At 35.2% G+C, this 25,178-nt stretch overlaps 1 protein-coding gene across 1 annotated transcript in view; it reads left to right on the top strand.

Annotated features, from left to right (window-relative positions):
* RRP15 (ribosomal RNA processing 15 homolog) overlaps positions 1–24,358 on the top strand; it is a 51,866-nt gene extending 27,508 nt beyond the window's left edge. Inside the window, exon 5 of the mRNA XM_037823694.1 lies at positions 19,589–24,358. Coding sequence (XP_037679622.1) covers positions 19,589–19,732 — 144 coding nt within the window. The 3' untranslated portion in view covers positions 19,733–24,358. The remainder of the gene's footprint in view (positions 1–19,588) is intronic.
* Positions 24,359–25,178: the final 820 nt, after the last annotated feature.

Raw genomic sequence — 25,178 nt, 5'->3', positions numbered from 1 at the left:
TTCCTGTTGGATTCAAAATAACATTTTATAGAAGCATTTGTTACTGCTTTTTGATTATTTCTATAATGAGTTATGAAAATGCATTCAGGGTTCTTTCTAATGGCATCATTACATTTTCTTTCATATCATTTCAACTTGCCCTTTGCTTTCTTTTTTTTCTATTCTGGTGATCATAGGCATAGTATTAACCTGGGACAAAGTCAAAAATTGCTTGAGATTCAAGCCAAAGTGGATTTGCTCTAAAACTCATTTGTTTTAATTAATATCAGAAATATTTTTTAAATGTCTATTTGTACCAGTTGCTGTTCTTACATCTTTTAAAGTCTTACAATTAAGATACACAAATGGTTTCAAATAAATAAGTAGCAAAGATTAATGCCACAATGTACAAATTTTAGATAGGTATGTCTAGAGTATATGTTAATATGGATTACACTAGATACAGTAAAATGGTAAATTAAGTGCCTACCCTTGTTTGTGAGGAGAATTTTGAAGTAAATGTGGGAATATTCATTTAAGAAACAGATCAGTAAATCCATGTATGTTTACTGAAATAGGTGGACTGTTAAGGCATTTCAAGGAAAGGAGGAAGTCAAAGCTGGGAATAGATTTGGTGTGCCAAAACTCTGTTTAGAAATGAATCACAGATTAATGTGTTTTTTCGCTTGTATTTCACTTTGTCCTCACACCATATTGTACCCTTTCATAATGGATGCTCCTTCCCTCATCACACGGTGTGACCAATGAACTCTCTGCTCATTGTCCCTTCTCTGGGCTGTTATGGTGTTCAGAACACAGGCTTTTTATCCAGTATTCTTTATATTATGAAATTGCTAAAAGAGAGTTAACCCATGAATAAGTTGGATTCATTGGCTGCTGTCTATCAGGATGCTAGTGTGGAAACACCTTCATTATAATGTCTTCCACTTTCTTTCCCCTTCTTACCTTTTATTCATAGTTATGATATTAAAGTCTTATGTTCAAAACCAAAAAGAACCAGTAGTTTTATATTAAAGTAAAGCTGGATAGAGTTGTAATAATATATCAAAGCTAAGTCCATTATTATCAGAGTACTTTAGGGTTTTCTTTTAATTCTCTGAATCAACACTTATGACTTGGGAACTTATTTTAAGGAAGCTTTTTTCAAGAATTTTCATAGAAATTTCATACTTCTTCAGGGTATTTTAAAAACCCTGTGTGGTAGCTCTTCTGGTTTGCTATTGCTTCCATTATTTAAAATACCAGAAATGGATTGGCTTTTATAAAGGGGGTTTATTTGGTTACAAATTTACAGTTCTACGGCCATAAAAGTGTCCAAACGAAGGCATAAACATGAGTACACTTTCACTGGAGAAGGGCTGTTGGCAACTGGAAAACCTCTGTTTAGCTTGGAAGGCATGTGGCTGGTGTCTGCTCATTTCTAGGTTGCGTTTCAAAATGGTGCTCTCCAGAATGTCTCTGCATCAGCTTCTCCCAGCAAACTCCGGGCTAGTATCTCCAAAGCGTCAGCAAAAGTCTGCTTCCAACGGCTGTCTCCAAGATGTCTCTCTCAACTGTAGCAATGAGCTCTTGTCTGAGCTCTTATAGGGCTCCAATTACTTAATTAAGACCCACATTGAAGGGGTGGGGCCACACTTCCATGGAAATAATTCATTCAGAGTTACCACCTGCAGTTGGGTGGGTCACATCTCCATGGAAACAACCTAATCCATAGGTTACTGATCAAGACTAAATACATCTGCCCCCACAAGATTGCATTAAAGAACATGGCTTTCTCGGAATGACGTAGTATATCCAAACTGGCACAGTAGCCTCTGTTTCTTATATATGTATGTCTTATAATATATATGTATTTTCTGAAGACTGTATGTTCTGGTTTGTTAATGCTGCCTTTTTGCAAAATACCAGAAATGGATTAGTTTTTATAAAGGGGTTTTATTTGGTTACACAGTTACAGTCTTATGGCCATAAAAGTGTCCAAGGTAGGGCATCAGTAATCAGTCAGGTACCTTCACTGGAGGATCACCAATGGCATCTGGAAAACCTCTCTTATCTGGGAAGGCACATGGTCGGCATCTGCTTTGGAGTTCTGGTTTCAAAATGGCTTTCTCCCACGACATTCCTCTCTAGGCATCTGCTGGCTCCTGGGTTGCGTTCTCCAAAATGTCTTTGTAAGCTGCAGCTCCTCTGAAATGTCACTCTCATTTGCCCTTGGGGCGTTTGTCCTTTCTTAGCTTCTCTGGAGCAAAAATCTCCTTTCAACAGCTGTCTTCAGACTGTCTCTCATCTGCAGCAAGCATCTGGGTCTGTGTGGCTCTTTTTAAAGTACTCCAGTGATCCAATTAAGACCCACCCTGAATGGGTGGGGCAACACCTCCATAGAAATAATCTAATGAAAGTTCTCACCCACAGTTGATTGAGTCACACCTCCATGAAAATACTCAAAGAATTCCAATCTAATCAATACCAATACATCTGCTCCCATAAGATTGCATCAAAGATAATGGCATTTTGGGGGACATAATACATAAAAAACTGGCACGCCATATATATATATATGTCTTTTATCTTTGTTTTCTCTCTCATTTGGTGAGGGCCCATTCATCAGTAGCTTTCTGGGAAAGGGAATAGGTATCCTCATTTTTTATTGATATGTTAGGCTGGATATATATAGATTTCCAGGTTGAAAGTACTTTTCCCCTTAGAATTTTTCATTTTAAAGGTATTGCTCCATTTTTCATATAACTTCTCTTTGTTGCCACTGAGAAGTTCAGTGCTATTCCAATTTCTGATTCTTTACTCTTTGGAAGTTTATAGGATTTTCTCTTTATCCCTGCTGTTCTAAAAATTTGCAGTGAAATTCCCTGTAGTAGCTGTTTTTCATTCCTTGTGTTGGGCACTTGGTAGGCTCTATCTATCAAATCCAGCAATACATTCATGTTCATTTCTAGACAGGTGTGTTTGGTTGTTTTAATGTCTTTGATTACTGTTGCCCCTCTTTTCTGCTTTTTCTTTCTAGAATTCCTGTTAATTGGTTGCCAGAGCTTCTAAATTGATCCTTTGATTTTCATAACTTTTTTCCCTCTGATTTTCTGTCTGACTCCTTCCTCAGAGAGTTCTTTCATTTCTAGTTCTTAACTTGAATTGGGGGAAAATATATGATTTTATATTTTTAAATTTGAAGATATTTTCTTGTGTTGTAATTGTTCCTTTTTTGGAATCCTATTTTCATTTTATGGATGCAGTATTTTCTCTCTCTGAGAAATTAATTATAGTTCTACAATTTTTTCTGCTCTTTGCATTGTCTTAGTTTCTTCTGAGCTCCATGTTGCTGTTTCTTTTGGTCTCAGTCTTTCCATTTGGGTATCTTCTTTGAATTAATGATAATCTTCAATGTCCATTCATATTTGAGGGTAAAGTACTAAAGGGTTGATTGAAAGTTGGAGTGGGAGCCCAGAGGTTGGTGACTGGTGAGCTCAGCTATGGCATGATCAAATAGAGTTGACTCTTTTCATTGGGCAATGCCCAAATGTTAGTTTCCATAGATCTTCTGCACCTGTCTTTTTTAGTGGAGAATCTACAATCTGCTTCTCTGGGTTTAAGTTCCAGCATTCAGCATGTTAAACTTCGACTCAGTAAAAGCTCTGTGCTTTAACTAGTGTTCCAGAGTGAAATAATACTGTTGCCCTTAGAATTTTGTATCTTTTTCTTTCCTAATTTTATTTTATGCAGTGGTTATTTTTGGAATAAAATATTTGAGAGCTTGTATCCTTAGTAAACCTTCCTTAGATGCAGAAAAGCATGTAATGGCTTTTTAAAGATCATTTTTAGGGAGACCAATTTTTAAAAGGCTTGTAAGTATTTCAAAAGACGTCAAACTGATAAATGAATTTGACTCGCTAATTACTATACTTTATTCCTTTGAGCTGAGCCTGGGTCCTGCAAAGCAAAACAAGAAGGTACTTGACAGCTTCGTTTCAGAAGAGATAACAGCTAATATTTGTAAGTCAAAAACTTTCAACTAGAGCTTAGTGCACTTTTTCTAGGTGATTTTTTATCTATTAAAAATGCGTCGTTTCTTCAGTTATATATTTAAAGTGTAATTTCTTTAAAATGAATACCACATATCTGTTACTTTCATTGTGTTAGGCCAGGTCATGTGTACAGAGGATGTATATCACTTTAATGAATGTAAACACATTATACCTTTGGCATTCACAGATTCAGCAGTGTTTTCTTTTCATTTTTTGATTCCTCATATTGCAAAACTTATATGCAGAAGCAGGTTCCTAGTTGATGACTTCACACTGTCCAATAATCACTTCTCAGTAACGCTCATTATTTTCTTTATTTACTGTCATATCATGTCACAGTATATCTTGTTAAATCATTACTGGGGGCTTAGTTTATTTCAGTTTTAAAATTTTATTTATATTAGGGCCAGAGAAGGGGAGACTGTTAATGGAAGTGAGAACACCTGAACTGGTTTGTATATATTATGTCCCCCAGAAAAAGCCATGTTCTTTAATGAAAGCTTGTGTGGCCAGTCATATTAGTGTTGATTAGGTTGAAACCTTCTGATTGAGTATTTACATAGAGATGTGACCCACCCAACTGTGACTGACACCTTTGATTAGGGTGTGACCTCTTGATTGAAAGTTTCCGTGGAAATGTGGCCCCGCACATTCACAGGGTGGGCCTTGATTAGTTCACTGGAGTCCTATAAAAAGAGCTCACAAACAGAGGGACCTCAGAGCAATTAAGAGTGACATTTTGGAGAGAGCTGCAACCTAGAGAGGAAAGTCCTGGGAGAAAGCCATTTTGAAACCAGAACTCCGGAGTAGACACCAGTCAAGTGCCTTCCCAGCTAACAGAGGTTTTCTAGATGCCATTGGCCATCCTCCAGTGAAGGTACCTGATTGTTGATGCCTTATCTTAGACACTTTATGGCCTTAAGACTGTAACTGTGTAACCAAAGAAAACCCTTTTATAAAAGCCACTCCATTTCTGGTGTTTTGTATTCTGGCAGCATTAGCAAACCGGAACAAGACCTAAGAAAAGAATGATAATTAACCAAAAATAGAATACTTAAGTAAAGTATTGCATGTCAAATGCCGTGGGGATTTTGTTCTGTGGAATGAACCAGTCTACCAAATATTTTATATGAAAGCAAGAATAGAAACACTGCAAAATTGTTTTAGTAAATGTTCCAGGTAGTACAAATATTGCTTATGTAATGATAAAGTCTTAAAATTGGAAAAATTGTGGTGTGAGGATATTCAGAGGAAACTTGACTCTCAAGAGGAATGTGTTGAAAAAGAATGTAAGAACTTAGCCTTGATTTTTAAAAGCATGGTAAAGGCACTGGTATCCGAAGCATTTTACATCGCTTAATGGGAAGGCAGATAACAGGAGAGGAAGTACTAGTGAATGGTATTTCTGAAGTGTTTCTCTTCAAACTAAAGAATTTCATAAAGTCATAAATTAGAACAAGTGTTCAATGCTGTTGAAATCAGCCTATATTGAAATGAAGTCTCTGAAGACATTCAAAGAAAATGAAATGAGCATCAGAGAAAGAAGAGTTGTGAATAAACACTTTCACCAATAACAATTATGTAAGGAAAAGGACCCAATGCATGTTTTCTGAGAATATACTTGAGGAATTGAAAAGGAGAAAAAGAACCGTCAATCACTGTGCTACCCTAATGGGGAGAAAACTACCAGTTCTCTGGTTTTCACATTCTTTATACTTGTCTCCTCTTTGTTTTGTATTATTTCGTTTATGGAGGTTGGAATAAAGGGTGTTTGTTGACAGGTGGGGAATTGGAAAAAGGCATTCTGAGGACATAGATTGGGATCAGCTTATAAGTATTGTATCTTCTGTTAAGAAATTTGGACTTGACTCCTTAGGCATTAGGGGCAATTTGCCCTGTTTCAGCAGGTAAGTGACCTGATCAGATTTGATTATCTTTAAGGAAAAGAGGGCTAGAGGTTAGAAGTATTGTGTCAGAAGACTAACTAGTGGGTGGCTACTATATTAGTTTCCTAGGGCTACCATAACAAATCACCACAAACTTCACCGCTTCAAACAACAGAAACTTATTCTCTCACAGTTCTGGGGGCTAGAGGGTCAAAATCAAGGTGTCGGCAGGTTTGGTTCCCTCTGGAGGTTCTGAGGGAGAACCTGTCCCATGCCTCTCTCCTTGCTTCTGGTGGCTCCTGACAGCCCTCGGCATTCCTTGGCTTGGGACTGTTAGAATTGCAACTTCTTCTTCCATCTTTGCATGCCTTCTCCTCTGGGTCTCTGTGTCTTCTCCTTTTCTGTTTCATAAGGAGACAAAGTCGTTGGATGGTCTCATCTTGAGGTCCTTAGCTTAATTATATTTGCAAAGGCCCTTATCCCAAATAAGGTCATCATATTCTGAGGTTCTGAGTGGACATGGATTTTGGAGGGTAGAAGCGCTGATATTCAACCCTCTACAGAACAGTCAACCTGTTTACAGAGTCAAAGAAGGTAGATAATGCGTTTGAGAGACAAAGTTTCACATGATTAAATTTAAAAGTTTATGAGTTTAAAAGATTAGTTTTTAGTTATTTGAAGGGAATTCCCTAATCCAGAATCTGTAATCCCTCCTTTGAATCAAATAAATGAAGTACAGTACCAACTGCATACCAATTTGTGGCAAGGCACGTTGACTGATGTCTTGATATTGACCCTGAGTGACTTGAAAAAAAGATTTAGGACACTCTGTTTAAGGAAGCAGCAGAAAGTTTTATTTTGTCTAAGGAAGATTTTCATTAAAGAAGTAAATTTTAACCCTTAAAGGAATATTACCTCCTTTTTTCCTGTTCAGAACATGTACTTATCTAGAGTAAGTTGTTTTGCTAGTATGTTTAATAATCAAGATTTTAATAATGTGTAGTCCATTGATTTTTTAAAAGTTGTAATTTTTTCGTTTGCTCTCTTCTTGAAAAGCTGATTAAATTCCAGTCAAATTTATTGAAATTTAGGAGTCTCTTTCTGTAAAGGTAGGACTGAAAGAAATGTGATGCATTTTAAATGTCAGTCTCAAAGAAGAAGGCATTGGCTTCTGTTAGGAAAGCATCAGCTGCATGTTACTTTCACTCTCGAATTACAGACTTTTTGCAAGGTTTTCATTTATTTGAAATTGCCAGTATATCAATTTCAGCTTTTGTTATAATGAAACTATATCAATAACTTTGTAGCAGGGGAAAATCCTAGCTAGTTTCTATTAGAAAATAATTTCCTTAGTGATTGTGGGACAACAAAATTTCAATAAAAATCTGTAGGAGAAAAGTAACTGTAAGAGGTATGGTATTTATTTTTTTTCTCGGTTTTATGATCTGCATACTTTATGCTCAATGTCAAACTTATAGATAAGTCAAGGTGCTTTGTTTCTCTTACGATTCTCATAGATGACAACCACATAAATTCTCCCTAGCTAAGTAGTTAGTGGTGGGGATGCTTTGGAATACCTGCCTTTAGTATCATGATTACTTAGATCCAGGCTCTGAATTGCTATGTACTTTTAAAACTGTGAATTCTTTCTGATTCATAGATCTACTAAGTTCTTGGCTCCAAAAGAAGAAGCCTAGGAATGGAGACTTCCTCATTCAGGTCCCTAAGTGGTCTGCCAGTAATGTTCAGTTTTTTTAAATGGGGGTTGGTGGGGTGGTGGTGGTATGTGAAGGCAGGTAAGGGGGTGGAGAAAGAGACTGTCCTTAAATTGCCCCTGCATTTCACACCAGCAGTGAAATGCTGTTCACATAAAAGCTTTGCTGACAGGAATGTTTGGAATCCCAACTTTGTAAGTAATTCAGCTTAATGTTTTGTTTACTGAAATTGCCTAAATTAGAGTTTAGACAAAAGAGAGACTCCAAGTTCTAAATGAGAATGAGCAGGATTGCACACATGACTGCTGATGGGAACAGTTTTAAGCCAGTTTCTCATTGTATTCACTTTTAAAATATGCTGTTTAGTTTTAATGTAGAGTAGTTTCTGATTTGAACAGCAGTTGGAATCAAAGTGAAATTGTGTTTGGTGATGTGGTACATGCAGCATGACATGGGGGAAATATGGATATAAGTGAATAATTAGAACTTAGTTATTACAGAGCAAATGTAGAAATCCTTAGTTACTGTTAAAATAAAAACAATGGTATTGTCCATCTTCTGGCCCTATTTGAAGAAATGCTTTCACTATTTAAAAGTGCTGAAGTGACTGCCTGTATAGGTGTCCCGGTTTGCCAGCACTGCTATGAAAGAACCATAGCCTGGTTGCCTTAAACCACAGGAATTTATTATCTCACATGTTTGTAGGCCAGAAGTTCAAAGTCAAAGTGTCCACAGAGGTCTGTAGTGTTCTGGTGATGGCTTGCTGACAATCTCTGCCTCCATCACATGGCCATTTTCTCCTTCAGTCTTCTGTGGCTTCTAATCCTGCTCAGTCATCTGTGTCCCTGTCTGGATTTCCTCTCCTTAAGGAACTTTAGTCAAAATGGATTAAAGCCCACCCTGGTTCAGTTTGTCCTCATCTAAATAGACTCTTCCAAGAGCCAATTTACAAATGTGCCACACCCAAGGATCATGGGTTAGGACCTGAATACATCTTTGTGGGAGATGTCATTCAGTCTCCCACAATAGGACTTCTATTGGTGAGTTGGGGCTTTTGAAAAATAGAATTGTCCTATACAAGTGAGTCATAAGCTAAATGTTTTTACCTCTGGCACATTTTTAAAAAACCCAAACAAATGTTATTATTTCTTGCTAAAAACTCATTTTTGAGTTATAGGCAGTTGAGACTTTATGGAGATGAATAGTGGCTAAGGCCACAGACTATTTTGTAGAGTCAAACTGCCTTGGATTCAGAATACCAAGTCTGCCATTTACTGCATATGGGACTTTGGGCAAGTTTGCTATGCCTCAAGTTTCTTGTCTGTTTAAAAAATAATCATTCTAGTAGTAATAACAGCCCTCACCTCTAGGGATATTGTGGGAGTCAAGTGTGTTAATATATATGAAGTGCTTAGAATAATATTTGGCACATGGTAAGTGCCAAATGTTTGCAATTTTTAAAATTTTGCATTGCATGTCATTATTAGATTGAGTTCTTTATATTTAGTACTTACTTTTTTTCTAAATCTAAGTAGTAGTCAAAGATGAATTGTAAAGTTGGAAACCAATTTGAAAGGAAATTATCATCTCTTACTTATCTCAATTATTGGATTATCCAAAAGTTATCCAAAAATTTAATTTAAAAAATTATGTTTAGATTTAGGAAATTCTCATTTTAGGTGTGTCTGGTCTAGTAATGCATAATTTTTAGAAAATAATATTAGGATTTGAGTAGAACTCTGACCACTTTCTCTTTTTCCCCAGTCCAAGCTGTGATTACATTAAACTATTACTTAAAAATGCTGTCATACTATTTGAATGGTCTCTTCTTTGTGAGTAATGTACAGAATATCATTAGAAGGTGACAGCTGTCCCAACATGGGAATTCTATGGATATGTGAAGTCAGGATGGTGGCGGAGGGTCTGCTGCGAGGGGTCATATTAGTGTTTGCTTTATTTCAGGTACTGTGCAAGGAGCTTAGGTTTCTTTAAGTGAGGACCATCCATTTATTTGTGAATCCTTTGTCGATTTCAGTAGATAGATTGATAGTACACATATTCTTTAGTGTATATAGTTTAATTTTGTTATACAGCATTTCACAGTTTTACAGTTTACATGTGTTTTCTCATTTAAGCTTTTTAACAAATCTGTGATATTAAAGATACTTGTATCTGTTTTTCAGATGAGTTAACAGCTCTAATTTATTTGTTTATAAAGCTGAACTTTGATTTATATACTATATAATATAGCAGATAAAAGTTAAGGGATTAACTGGCAAAGTGTGTTGTCAATATTATTTCAAATTCCTAATGTAGTATGAAAATATATCAAGCCCTTGTGTTAAAAGGCTCTTGGTGATATTACATTTGGCGTTTTAGGCAATTTACACCATTCTTAAGAATACAGGCAATGAGGAAAATCAAGGTTGAATTACTGTTTGCTAAAACTCAATTCTGTGGAGCTAGGTTTATAGATAGCAAGTTGAAAAAGAAGCCACCAAATAAAACATAGGCATAAGGACCTAAGTGTTGAGTATACAGTAAAACCAAGGGCAGCAAATAAAATTAAAACAAAAAAACATTACAGTGGATGAAAAAAAAATGCATCAGAGAACTATGTTTATCAGTAGTGTTAGTCTTGATTTCCGAGAAAGCTAGACTGAGTTTAGATTTTTTTTAAGGGAACTCTATACTTTTAATATTGTGCTTGGGCTATAATTAAAGGTGACAACTCCATCATCTCAATCTTTTTTCCTAGGATGTCCCACTAAATGCATTTCTGGTTTGCTTGGATCTTATAAGTTACCCATCCGAATCTGGAAAGGATACAAGAATCTGAAAACTGTACAAATAGTAAACAAAAACAGAGACCAAGTGGGTTTTTTATGTGGTATAGTAGTAAAACAGAAAATTATACTAAAACAAGTTTATGGAGGGGTGGAGAAGGCAACAATTGATCAAGACAGTTAGGAATTCCTTATGAAGAATTCTTTGAGATTCAGAGAAGAGTTTGTATTGACATGGGATTGTCCATCTAATATTACTGAATCTGTAGGTTCTTTAACTTTCACACTTTTCAGATTGAAAGTTTTCAGTCCTTTATAAGTGGGATGTTATATTTTCCATGCTTAGAAAACCATTGATACTCTTTTTCAAATTCTAAAGATTTGGGGCTATATTTCACTTGTTATTTCTTCCAGAATGCATTTTTTATTTAAAGGGATTTCCCATAAATCCTTCATTTCACAGGTAGAATTCTTAGATTGACTTTAATCAATTGTAGGTAGATTACTAACTACAATTGTGTAATAGCTTGCAAAAAATTTGCAACACTAAAGGTATTAAGTTAGCCTGTGTTAATAAGAACCTTTTTTAAATTGAAGTGAAGCTAGATTAAAATAATAATTATAAACATTCTTCTTAGGGAAAGCAGTGAAATCTGCTAATATTGATTGCTGAATATAGATGAGACTATTGTTTATTTTTCTAGGATTTTACTTTAATTTCCTCCCTTCAAAATTCAAATGAGGTTAAGCTCTTAGTTATTTGATGTTAGACTAATGAATTATAATAAACCTCTGTTTTCAGTTTTCTTTTTCAAAAGCTGCCAGTGTATTTTTGAACCTTGAAATGAAAGTTGATTAACATTTTTAAGGGTTGTCTTCATCATCAGAATCCTCACAGACTGCTTCTTTATGACTTGATTAAATATTTGTATAAAACCAGGCCAGTGAGGATGGGGACTATTTTGTTTCCTTGCATCATGTGGTTTTCATTAAGTTCTTGCATTTAACCAGTTTTAGTTTTCAGTTAATGTAGACACAGAAAGTTATGTTGTAGGTTGCTTTCTGTCATTGAATCAGCACTGCCTTGCAGCAGCACTGAAAAACTCCATAAGCTGCTAAATTTTGATCATTGCAGTGTACAATTAGATGTTAATACACTTTCCAACAGATTCCATCTAATGGTAGTAAATATCTGTACCTAACATACAGTGTGATTAATTGTTTTTTTTTAATATTATATTATATTTACACCAAGATTAAGAAATTGGGGAGTACCTTTTAATTTCTTTCAGTCCTGGACCTCTACAACTGTCTGATTTAGAGTGTTTTGAGTCAATAATTTGACTTATCATTCCAACCTAGAACTTTCTCGGTTTTCATTCCTGTTGTAAAAACAATACATCAGAATACCACTACTTCTATTTTACCAACAAAACAAAAAACCCTTAATTCTCACAATGTCTTAACATTTAATGAAATCTATTTAGAGATCACTCCAGGCAGACTTTTTCAGTGAGTCACACATTTAGAATTTGCCTCAGGCTTTCTCCTTCACTCATATTAGTGTCTGATCCATTTTTTCATTCCTTTGTTGGGTGTTCCAGCTGTTTAGGAAATTTTAATACTTAATGGTAGATCATGTTTATGGAAAAGATGGAGGAAGTTGAAATTGTGTAAATCAGACATGCAGTGTAATGGGCCCAAGTTCTGACTTTTATAGAAATTCTCTTGAACATAGTGTATTTTAATACCCAATCTACTGTATAGTTCTTAGGTTATAACAGGTGGTATAGTAGCATATTGCATATTTTAATTTCTTAACATAGAGGAAATTTTAGAGCAACATGGTATTGTGGAAAGAACATGGGCTCTGGGATCAAATAGATTTGGGGTTTGAGTATTGATTTAGCGATTTATCAACTTTGAACATGAGTCTTAGTTTCTTTTTTAGATGAGAATGATAATTGCTATCTGGCCAGGATCCTTGAGAGAATTAGAAATAAGGCAATATTATGTAAAGTATCTGGCATGTGAAAGCTTCATAGTGTAATTCATATTTTTAACCTTTTTTTCATTGAACAAGTTAGAAAGTGAACCAGAATCATCATACTTAATAAAACCAGAAGAGTGTCTTGGGTGAGATTTTTAGGGAAGATCCTGAAGAAAGCCTGGGACACTTAGGACTTTGTGGAAATGTTTGAGAAAGTAGTGGTTTCTTCCTTTCCTTCCCATCCCCTTCCCCTTCCTTTTTTTGCCACCCCTTTTTTTTCTTCTTTAAATTGTTTTTTACTTATGCATATAGTATTAAAAGCCAAAATTTTCCAGAAAGCTAATTTCAAAATAAAGCAGTTTACTGCTCCATTCCATCAGTTCTACAGTTCCCACCCGAGGTGCAACCTCCTTTTACTCTTTTAGCTAGTTCTATTGGCATTCATGCATTTCTGTATTTCTAAGTAATGTGTAAATAGTCATATCTTTTGATTTATTGATTTGTGATATTATATATTGGCTTCCTATTATGGTAGGCAAAGATGAAGTTCTGTTGTACAGTATGTTTCCTCTCCCTTGTCCTCTGAAAATGGTTTACAATTTTTTGTTGTCAGTATTCAATATTTAGTACTATGACTGTGTGAATAGTATCAACCTGTGATTTTATCCAGTTAAAATGATGGTATAATGACAGCATGGCTTTCAGCATGCCTTCTTGAAGTCATACTGCTCAGGTTGTCCCTTAGGCCTCGTTCATAGTTGTCACTCTGGAGTCTCCATTCACTGTCATCCTGAAGATTACTGTCTTTCTACTGTATTGCATCTCCTATTTCTGTATTGACTGCCTCTTTTTGGTTTCATCCACCTTTTTGTGGAGGACATCCTCCTTGGTTTCCTGAGAAAGGCTGCATTGAGAGTAAACTTTTGGGGACTTTGTTTTGTGGATGCAATATATTCTCCCAATTCTTTAAGGATATTAATATTTTCCCCTTTAATTTTCTCTTCCTTGAATAGTTTCTTTTTCCTGTAACTTGTTTTTTTTGTTTTTGTTTATTTGTATTGTTCTTTATCTTCTTTCTGATAGATAATCCTTAGTTGTCTGTTTATGATTAGAACAAATAGTCCTCAAAAGATGATTGGAAGCTTTGGGCTTGTAGGTGTTATCTAGTTTGAGCTTCATGTATGCGCACATAATTCCCTGTTTTGGTACTGTACCTATACCCTTGTCTGCCAGCCCATTACTTCCCCAGAGGTTAAACCTCAGTCTTCTGCCAAAGTCAGGGAGGGGAGTGAATTACTTGATAGTGCAGAATGGAAGAGGGTGTCTAGAGTTCTGATTGCTTTTCAACATAACTTTTGTCCAGTTCTCTTTCTTTTGGTCTCTCCATTTCCACACTTCTGGAAGTATTGCCTGTTTCTTTGGAAGATTCTTTGGTATAAATGGGGTTGGTTCTCAGCTTGACAATTGCAGTCTTGGGACTCAACTTGGGTTTGCCAAGACAATTTCCTCTAGTCCATCTACTTCCAGCTTCCAAAATAGTGTTATTGTCTCTTCTGATCTTGTCCTGGTGGGTTATATCTTTAAGACAACATCAAACCACTTTTCTGTAGTTTTATTAAATTTTGTGATTAAGTAAGACTAACTGTTTATGTTCAAATTGCCATCTTATCCTGGAACGTCTGCCTCTAGAGAGTGTAGGCATTAGAAATTAAAAGGCCATTTTGTTGCCTTTAAAACAGTTTTCTTCTTTCTAAGTCACCATCTTGACAGATCTTAAATATCTTTTAAAATATAAATATCTGTTTTTAAAATATATTAAGCCATACTTATTTGTACTACACTTTTTGTCTACTGTTTTTGCTCCAGATTGTTTCTTCATGATGTAAATATGTCACTATGATTGTTAGCTTGAATAATGGCCATGCTTTTGGGATACAATGTTGAATCTAATGGATTTTCCAAATCTAAAATTATAACAGTGAATGAAAATGTCCCTAGACAATATCTGTCCTGTTATAGACTGGTGATTCTTAGGCCTCAGTGTTCATCAGAATCGCTGCAAGGCTTATTAAATCAGATTGCTGGACCTCTTACCCCACATCTCCCTCTGATTCAGTAGGTCTGGGATGGGGCCTGAAACGTTGAGTTTTTAAGTTAATTTTTTAAGTGATACTGATGTTAATGCTACTGGTTATGGGCATTGCACCTTGAGGACCACTGACATAGACTATATTGATGACTTTAAAAACAACAACAAAAAAAATCCACCAGTGAAGCCTACTTGTTCTTCAAATTCAACCATTTAGAGAAACTTTGGACTTACTCTGTTATTGCTCTTATTGACCAAAAAAAAAAAAAAAAAGTGTATAATAATTGCCTTTTAAGACAACCATGTGAGACATCTGGCCTCTTTTCCAACCCAGCTCAGCCTCAAGAGCGAAGAACACGCTAGGTATGGAGTTAGTGGGACTTACAGACTGCACAGATGGTTCCAGGGCAGTGGCCAGCCGGAAGATGGAAGTTAGGGCTCCACCAAGAGTAGGGATTCCAGGGAGTGGTTTTTAAGGATTAGGACAAAGACATTCCATAGGGTGTGAGAACAGAGTTTTGGCAGGGTCTTGTGACACAGGTGTGTGGAGATTTGTTATCAACAGTGATCAGGGAAGGGGAGTTTTAATGCTTTGTTTACAATACCATTTGTACATTCTTTACCCACCCTGGGGAGGTCTGATGACCTTTAATGTCAGTCCCAGTCATATAGGCAGCCATGTGAAATAACTCACTTTCACTGTGGAGGGGAGGGGGCCCAGGCTCTGGGTCCCCACAGCCTTAGTATTTTAATTAATGAATTCTCTCCTTTGGTCCACTATTGTTCCTTTCTTTCTGAACCACCTGTTTAAGGTTTTGTCCCTGTTCTCCCTTCTTCCTTTTCTCTTCCCTCCCTCCCCTTTTCTGGTGCTACCTAATAGAGGAATAATGCCGGGACCAGACAGAGGTTGGCTGTCAGTGTGAGCTGTCACGTAGAGAGTCTCCAGGAAATGTCAGTTGATAACATGTTGAAAGTTTATTGGGTGTAGTTGTCTAAACATGGAGGATTAATATTGAGATTCCATATGTTCATATGTAAATACAAACATCAAAGTCAGGAGGAGTCTGTGCTGGTCAGTGATTTGGACATCAGTATACCAGGAAGCTTACACTTTTTAGATTTTAGTTGAAAGCTTTGAATTGCTAATTTGACACTAGAGGTGTTTTAGTTGTTGGTTCTAAGTGGACCTCTGTTCCTTGGAAATAGCTCTTTCTCCTATTTAAGGTAAGTAGAGTGACAGAGAAAACTGGGGATGAATCACTGAAAATGGCCTCTTATCCAGTTGTTAACTTAATCTAATAGTAAAGCAGAAATAGTTCTGGGAGTGTAGGTAAAAATAAGAGATGGAGAGGTGGCAACATACTCCTACTTCCTACTTTATTGTTCCCCTATGACTGTGGCATTGAGAAGCATTGGAACTGCTTTACAGTTGTTTTTTTTGGGGGGGGTTTGGTTTGGTTTTTTAATTCTGTTTTATTGAGGTATATTCACATACCATACGGTCATCAATGGTGTACAATCACCTGTTTACAGTACCATCTTATAGTTGTGCATTCATCACCCCAATCTATTTTTGAACATTTTCCTTACACCAGAAAGAATCAGAATAAGAATAAAAAATAAAAATAAAAAAAGAACACTCAGATCACCCCCACATCCCACCCTATTTTTCTTTAGGTTTTGTCCCCATTTTTCTACTCATTCATCCATACACTGGATAAAGAGAGTGCGATCCACAGGGTTTTCACAATCACACTGTCACCCCTTGTAAGCTATATTGTTTTACAATCATCTTCAAAAGTCAAGGCTACTGGATTGGAGTCTGGTAGTTTCATGTATTTACTTCTAGCTATTTCAATATATTAAAACCTGAAAATTGTTATCTATATAGTGCGTAAGAATGTCCACCAGAGTGACCTCTTGACTCCATTTGAAATCTCTCAGCCACTGAAGCTTTATTTCTTTTCATTTCACATCCCCCTTTTGGTCAAGAAGATGTTCTTGATCCCATGATGCCAGGTCCAGATTCATCCCCAGGAGTCATATCCTGCATTGCCAGGGAGATTTACACCCCTGGGAGTCAGGTCCCACATAGGGGATAGGGCAGTGAGATCACCCACCAAGGTGGCTAGTTAGAGAGAGGGCCACATCTGAGCAACAAAGAGGCACTCAGAGGGAGACTCTTAGGCACAATTATAGGCAGGTTTAGCCTCTCCTTGCAGCGACAAGCTTCCTAGGGGCCAGCCCCAAGACAGAGGGCTCAGCACATCAAGCCATCAGTCCCCAGTGTTTGTAAGAACATCAGCAATAATCCAGGTGAGGAAGTCCAACACCTCTGCATTCTCCCGCAGCTCTTCATATAGCTCTTCATATATATAAAAAATATATATTTTTATTCTCCAACCAAATTGCTGTAGGATGTGTTGCTATTTCATTCTAATCTATAGAGACCTACCATAGCTCACTTCCTATTCAAAGTTCCATGTAATTGTAGTGTTTGAACAAACTGACTGTAGAAGTTATATTGTTTAGAAAATATAGATCCTACACCAAATAAACGTCTCTTCCCTTGGTCTCATATGGAAGTTGAAGTTTGAACACAGTCAGTTTCAACCTTTACTGTTTGGCCCGGTTTGCTCTAGGCTTAACCATATCTGCTTTTATTCATATCTCTAATTGAAGTCTGTGCTCTATTTCAGTTTTTTTTTTTTTTTTTAAAGTTACTATATGCGTAGATACTGATATTCATATCTGCCGAGCTCTAGCTCTGAGTTTCACGTGTGACACAGATACCCAATGTTCCAGAGACCAATCAGGTTATACATTAAAGGATCAACATCTCAGAGTTTAGAGATAGCCATTACAATTCAGGAATAGATTTGACTGCTCTAAGAGCGTACAATCTGGGCACCATTACAATAATCATTTCCCTGTTAGGCTATCCTCTTAAGATTTAATTGTGAGTTTTACACATTGTGGTTAGTCCATGTTGGTGAGGCATTTTAGTGTTTGCCTTGGTTTCTGGCGTATTTCACTCAACATGCTGTCTATAGGATCCATTCACCTCGTTGCGTGTCTCACAGCTTCACTGCTCGCGGTTTCTCAATATTCCATTGTATGCATGCACCACATTTCACCATTCTGTTCCTCAGTCAGTGTACCCTTATGCCACCTCCACCCATTGCAAATCTACTGCCTCCATAAACACCACTGTGCAAATGTCCATTCATGTCTTTGCTTTCGGATCTTCCAAATACATACCCCATAATGAGGTGGTAGGACCTTATGGCCCCACATACTTAGCTTCTTGTGGAGCCACCACAGTGACCTTCAGAAAGGCTACACCATTCTGCCTCCTCATCAACAGTAAATAGGTACATTCCTCTCTCCATGTTTTCTCCAGCACTTTTACCTCTATTTACATTTTTTCCTACAATCCTATATTCATATAACATACAACCATTCACAGTGTACAATCAGTTGTTCATGGCATCATCACAGTTGTACATTTATTACCGCAGTCAGCAAGATTTCACTGATCTCAGCTGTTCCACACGTTTGTGAGTGTTGTATGAAGTTTGTCCAGTCTCAAATTCCTTTGAGGTGTACAGTCCACGCAGTTCCTGGGTTTCTACCAACTGCCCCAGAGGAGTAACTACAACCTAGACCTCACCATTCCTCCATCTTGCCTGCAGTTGGTTTTTAAATAGCACAGATGCTTTTTATTTTTTCTTTATGTTGGTTAAATTTTAGTGCAAAATGTCTTGATATTTGACTAAGTCAATTCTGGTATTTTTGCTCACATTTATATGCTATCCAGTCCTCAGGTTGTATTTAGACACAAGCCCTGAACGATTCTTTGATGGCAGGAAAACAGGAGGGGTCAATAGGACATTTTTCCTATTTGCAATTCCTTCCTTCCTACCTTCCTCCCTCCCTCCCTCCCTCCCTCCATTTTTTTTAAGTGATGGGAAGATTCATCAGTTAGATAAGTAATCTCTTTTAACTTAGCAAACATCTTCAACATCTTTTCTTTTAAAAATTGCTTTTTATATGGTTAATAGCCCATATAAAAAGATAACACTATTTTCTAAACAAATATCATGGGTTCTTGCCTAGAGAGATTTTCCCTGTTGTGTATTTTGTGAATGGAATAAATACATACAGTGTTAGTTTCACGAAGACAGAGATATTGTTTTGTTCCTCACTATGTTTCCAGCACTAAGAAAAATGCTTACAGTTAGTAGTATGAATTTCTAGAATGAATAGAAGAAATCTCGTAGCTTAGAGCAATTCTACATATACTGTATGACTTAATGCCACAAGGTGGTACTGTTGTACCATGAAATGAGAGTGTGTAGTTCTTAGGCTCTTACACAGTATTGTACAAATCCTATGAATGAATGAAATGAATTGACTATCTAGTATGTTTATTGCCTGCTTCAATTATTTGTAATTTTAGCATGTGTTTAGTCTTTTGATTACATGATCAGGTCAGGCAGTACAGTGAGTTCATAACCTAAATAAATAACATTTGGTTCAAACTTTTGTAAATGAGATAATTCTTTAAAAATCTGGTACAGTGCCAAGTTAGTTTCCTTTTCTCTCCTTTAATTTACTTTGGGTTAAAAGCCTTTGTTAAATTTCTATTTGTGTTGAAATAATTTACCAAAGGTTTTCTAATAAATTATTACTGAAGGTTAAAATAATATTTGAAGTCTGTTGTTGTCAGAAGAGTTAAAAAAATGATACCAAATCTTGGTTTTACTGTGTTTCCCCCAACAAAAAATATATATAAAATAAAAATATATATTAAATATAAAAATATATTTTATGTAAAAATATATTTTATGTAAAACTGTATTTTATGTAAAAATATATATATTGCTTCCCTGTATCTTTTAAGGGGTTCTTAAAATATTTTATTAGCATATAGCTCTTTATTACATATTTGCACATATATGATCTTGGATTATAAATAAAGTAAATCTATAGTTTTTTTTATAAGTTTGTTTTATAGTGTGAACTTTTCATTTCCCTCACGATTAAGCTGCCTTTTGAATGTTTTGATTCTGTAATTTTCCTCAGGCTGAAATGAAATCAGAAGAGGGCCCAGGATGGTCTATCCTACGTGATGATTTCATGATGGGAGCATCTATGAAAGACTGGGACAAAGAAAGTGATGGGCCAGATGACAGCAGAACAGGATCTGGAAGTGACTCTGACACATGAAGTTATATAGGAAGCAAAATTTTTAATCATTTTATTTTTCCTGGAAAAGTCTTCATGCTCTGAAAGATGGGGGATAAGGATACCATTTGTAAGAAAGCCAAAAGACTTTTAGTTTACAAATTTTGGTGTTTTTCTTTTTCACATTAAACTTTGTTAAACTGTTTTCAAGCCTTGTAAATTTTTAGCATTATTTCTCAAAACGTTTCATAAAAGTAAATATTTCTGCTTGGCCAGCAAGATATGCAATTTCCAGGATCCTTACAAGTTTACGTATTAGTCATGGATATTGGTGAATTGATACAGTATCATTAATGTTTCTAGAAATGGCAATACCAGTTCATAATTAAAATGAACTATTTGAAGTTACTACTTCTCTGCCTTCCAATTGATAGATCTGTGTATTTATAGTTTTTTGGGAGGAGAGCTAGTGTGTGTTTGTTTTGATGAGCTATTGAGAAAGCCTCTGTAGTAAAATTTAAAGTTACAGTGTTCTTGGTTTTGATAATCTGGCAAGTATTTTGATTTAAGAAATGCTTTAGACTTCTACTTTTATAATATTTCCTTTTATATATTAAGTGTACTATAAATAACAACTTAGATTAATTTTAAATGTTAGGTTATTTTTGCATGAGCAATTTGATGACATAAAACTCTGGTGTTTGAGTTATGCAAAGACACAATTTTGTAGGAAGTATATTTGACATTTTAGTCTCTCTTTTTTTTTTTTCCTGAATATGAGTTGGCTTAAATTATTTTTATGGACTGACCAGTGACATGGTGGAGTTACACAGCAGGTAGTCTGTATTAGAATACTGCATCTAATTTGAGACTTGATTCCATATTGTTGCCTTAAAGTTTATTAAGATAGGACTTTTGGTATCTACCTGTTAAACAAAAGGGAAGAGAAATGTTTAATATCATTTCAAGATTTCTGTGAAACTGGGTCTAGGATAAAAAGTTTATAAAGGAATTATTTAATAAGTTATCTGTTCCTTTTTTTTTAAAAAAAAAGATCCATTCCTTTCTCTACCCTTCCATAATATTTTATAAAAATAGTTTTCTCTTACTACCCATTTGTGCGTACTTGGATCTGCTGTATTCTGATGAATAATTCTCCCCCAAAAACTATGTGCTAGAGCAGAGATGTTTATATTTTCAAACCCATTTGAGTGTTAAAAATATTTTATAACTCAAGTTAAATTAGTCTATGGTCTGGTATTTGTTATCATAAAGGAAGGTGTGCACCCATGATATTAAGTGGTTAAACAAGCAAAGTTCAAGGTGCATTTTTGCGCTTATCCCAACTTTTTAACTTTTTAGTGTCTTATTTAATTGTAGAACTGCCATTTTGTCAGTGTAATATAAATAAGGGTGAAAAAATATTCCTTAATAGTAATACAAGAAGGCTAAATATCTCAATGTAACTTAACAGATAAACATTTTAAACATAAAATATAACCTAGCACATAGATAATTTTGAAAAAATAAAATTGTGGCACCTAGAAAATTTTTTCTTCCCAAAACTTAAAAATTGTTTTTTAATTCTTGCTATTAATCTATTTCTGGATCATCCTAAAGCTTTGCAGAAATTCTTTTGCATCTATCAGATGATAGAAATGGATGAATAACTTTTAATTTACCAAAAAGCTGTCTGGGAAATGTATACTCTTGTTTTAGTCCTTGGTTTAATTTAGAAAAGCTGAATCAAGATTTTCAAAGTGAAAGTAAGAGAATATTCTCAGATATTCTTCTTTGAGAAATTATTTTATTCCAGAATAAAATTGAGTTGCCACTGTAAGAAAAAAAAGTCTCTTTTATGTTTAGAAGTCTATGAAGCACACGTTAATAACATGAACTAATTTTTATCAAATAGATGGGATGTTTTATATGTATTAATATTTCTGCATTTGGGCTATAAGATTTTTAAGCAAAATACCATGTACAAATATGAATCTAAGGATGGATATAGTATTTTAGAAACTAAATATGTATTTTTAGATGAATGTTTTGAATAGTCTATTCTAACTCAATCTAAATCTATTCTGGCACCTTAAATATTTTACTTAAAACCTTTAAATTCTTCTGACATGAACCAGATTAGTAATTCTGAATCTACTCCATCTTCTTACATTGTCTTTGAATCCTTTAAGGAGAGGAAAGAAAAATAATTGTATTCTTGTACCTACCCCACCCCCTTTTGTTTAAATGTAACTATATTACAACTTGATTTTTGGTCACTATTTAGAGTAATATAGTAGTAGTAAAGTAGTAGTAAAGAGATTATTTTTCTTTGGAAAGAACAATAGAGAATAGTAACCCACAATTTAAAGGTATTATCTTATTCCCTTGTCTCCTCGGTATTTAGCATAGTTTAGCATTGGTTATTAATTGTTTTTGACCATTGAAATCTCAAAGCCAAAGATAATACCTCTTTAAGACTGAAACTAGATTCCGATCATCCTAGTTTAGTACTCTAGAATGGAGTTGAAGTACTGAATTTATTTTCAAGTTACGTAGAATTCTGAAATTTTATTCAGTTGATTGCAAAATATACCAAAAGACTCACTTTCAGTACATAGAGTCTAAAATGACTCACTAGGAGGTTCTGGAAGGTTTATTTGAGGGTATGTCCAGTTTCTTTAAAATATTTTGAGTTCTTTAAATAAGTAGATGAAAAAATAGCTAGCAAGATGGTAGTAAACAAACGAAAAACAAATGGGTGAAGAAAGGAATGTTTTTATTCTGTAAAACCTCTTTAGACTTTTTAATCAACATGTTTTGCATGTATGAATACATGGAACATTCAGGGGCTACCAACTGGACTAATCCCACAACCTGTGCTCATCCACATGCCATGAGTACAGTATTTAATTGTTAAACTATTTGATTACAGTTTATGGATGCCTAAAGATGTCCTAGTTAAACACATAATAGCAGAGAAATCCTGAGGTATGAAGTGTAAGCAGAAATATGGACAGACTGAAAAACAACTGTGTTGTCAAGAAGTTAAAGGAATTGTAAGGCCCAAGAAAATGGCTGTAAAGGAAACTTCAAGGAGAATACATATTTATATAGAAAACTTAATAGTAGATCACATAACTGATATTTAACTTGCATTGATCAAGCACCCATTGTATTTCAGGATCTGTGCTAGAATCATTTGAGTGATAATACTGTTCATAGCAAAATAAGGGATCATTTTATTCATATAAAGACTAAAATCTCGTCCTTTTAAAAATTAAATTCCTGCCATTAATCCTCACTGTATGATTTAAGTAATGTGGCAAGTTAATGTAACAGTGATAACTTGAAATAAATCAGTCATCTACCAGGACTCGAAAAATCTTTGTTCACAACCTTTTAAAAACAATTGTAAAGGAATCTAGGATCTACATTAACAGGAGTCCTTGAATGAAGCTTGTTTAGAACTGTGTTTAGAATAATTTGTTGGTACTCTGTAGATGGATTAGCTTCATTTTTATTTGGGAACATTTTTCAGTTGAGGAAAGCAGAATTCATTCTGTGTTTTTTCTCGAATTCATCTGTTAGGATCAGTGTGACTGGTATTTGTCTCTGCTCTGTATGTCAGTGATAGGTAGAGAGTCTGGTAAGCCCTGCAGATATTATGAGTACGAAGACTATTTGAGGTGAATTGGCAGAAAGAGCAAATTTTGTAAATGGGAGAGAGAACTACTCCATGCCTACAAAAAGCTCTCTTATTCCTTCCCCAAGAAAACAGGAGTCTGAATTTTCGCCAGCTGGGTGCATGAATCTTATTGACTATGCAGCAGGGGGAGGCCTGGTGAATTTTTTCTCTGGGTGAGCTTTTCTGAAACTTGATTAAATATATTAATCAAGGAGACCTATGAAACATTTAGAAGTAGAATGATATGTGAGGCAGGTGATAAGACATTTAGAATACTGATTTATGTTTAATGAAATACTTAGAGTTGTAATGAATCTAGTCACGGAATTGTAGACACTGAAGATATTTTCTAACAATCCTTAATTTTGAATTCAATCATACAATACCAAATCATCTAATTTATTAAATATGATGAGTTATGATTTAGGACTAGATGTGTGATGCATCTTTTTGCTCAGAAGAGGTGTCCTCAAACAGATTTGTAAAAGATGTTTTATTTTATTTTGCTTTGTTAAAGACATCTGGTCTAATATTGCTCACCTCACTCCTTCCTTTTTACTCTTCCCCTCAGTGGCAGGTATACATATTTAGCTTTCTGTTAAATGCTCTTTATATTTCGTTAGAGTAAGTAAGCAAGGATATGTATTAGAGGAGTTCTAGCACTTTCCACTAGAACTTTCTTTGATGACGGAAATATTTTATATTTGCACTGTCCAATTTGGTAGCCACTAACACAAGTGGCATTCGAGCATATAAAATGTGGCTAATGCTATGGAGAAAATGAATGTTTAATTTTATTAATTACTTTAAATTTTAAAAGCTACATGTGGCTAGTGATAGTCTTATCGTATGAGAGAATAAAGTTGCAGAGCATATAGTCTAATAAAACAGTAGTGAATTTTGGAATTATGTCTGTCTTAAGCTTTTTCCATAAACTTTAAGGATACAATTTAAGGACATACAAATACTGGTAGAATTTAATTGATTGAATTATTGTTGATTTCTTTTTTCACTATTTAGGTTTTACAAAAGATACAATAAATTTCTTTAAAATATAATTAAATTATTTATTGAGGTAACTATCGTCCTTAAATTTTAGGCCATTTTTAATAACAAATAACATGGTTTAGCATTTGTCATCTGCAGCTTTCAGAATTACTTCACCAAACTTTAAATTTCATTGCTGTACTCTACTAGAATAGGTTTATGATGCACTGAAAAGGACATATTGAAAATCCAGTGCAGCAGATACCAGATAACATCTAAGCCAGTGAATTCCCAAACTTTGGGCTTCTATTTGGGAACATATTTATTTAGGTTTCCTGAGATAGTTAGTTAGTTGCAGATCTGGGTTTCCAACAGCTCCAGTCTGTTCCGGCACACACTCGACATCTTGCCAGAACAAATGTAGTATGCAGATAGGGGCAAAAAGAAAACAGAAAATAAAGAGCACGATGAGCATTAGCACAGCCAGTTTAAAATGATGAGGTGTTAACCACATTTGTATAAATAACAGTTTTTCTAACCCCAGAATGATTATCCTGAATTTTTAATGCAATGTGCATAAACATCAAAGCAAGAATACCAAAATTCAGACCAACTGGGGCTCTGAACTGAGAGACAGCTGAGAGCTGTGTCCTTTTGTGTGGGTGGCCTTGCAGCTGTTGATCCACCCTCAGGCTACTAGACAGTTGCCTCTTTGCGCCTGCAGAACCAGACTTCAGTTGTAGGTAAAAATGTATCTCCTTCCATGGAATGGACATAAACAATGCATTGACATCAACTCTCAAAACATCACTA

The sequence above is a fragment of the Choloepus didactylus genome, chromosome 2 (assembly GCF_015220235.1).
Source record: "Choloepus didactylus isolate mChoDid1 chromosome 2, mChoDid1.pri, whole genome shotgun sequence".
NCBI lineage: Eukaryota > Metazoa > Chordata > Mammalia > Pilosa > Megalonychidae > Choloepus > Choloepus didactylus.
This window is presented reverse-complemented; position numbering and strand designations above follow the sequence as displayed.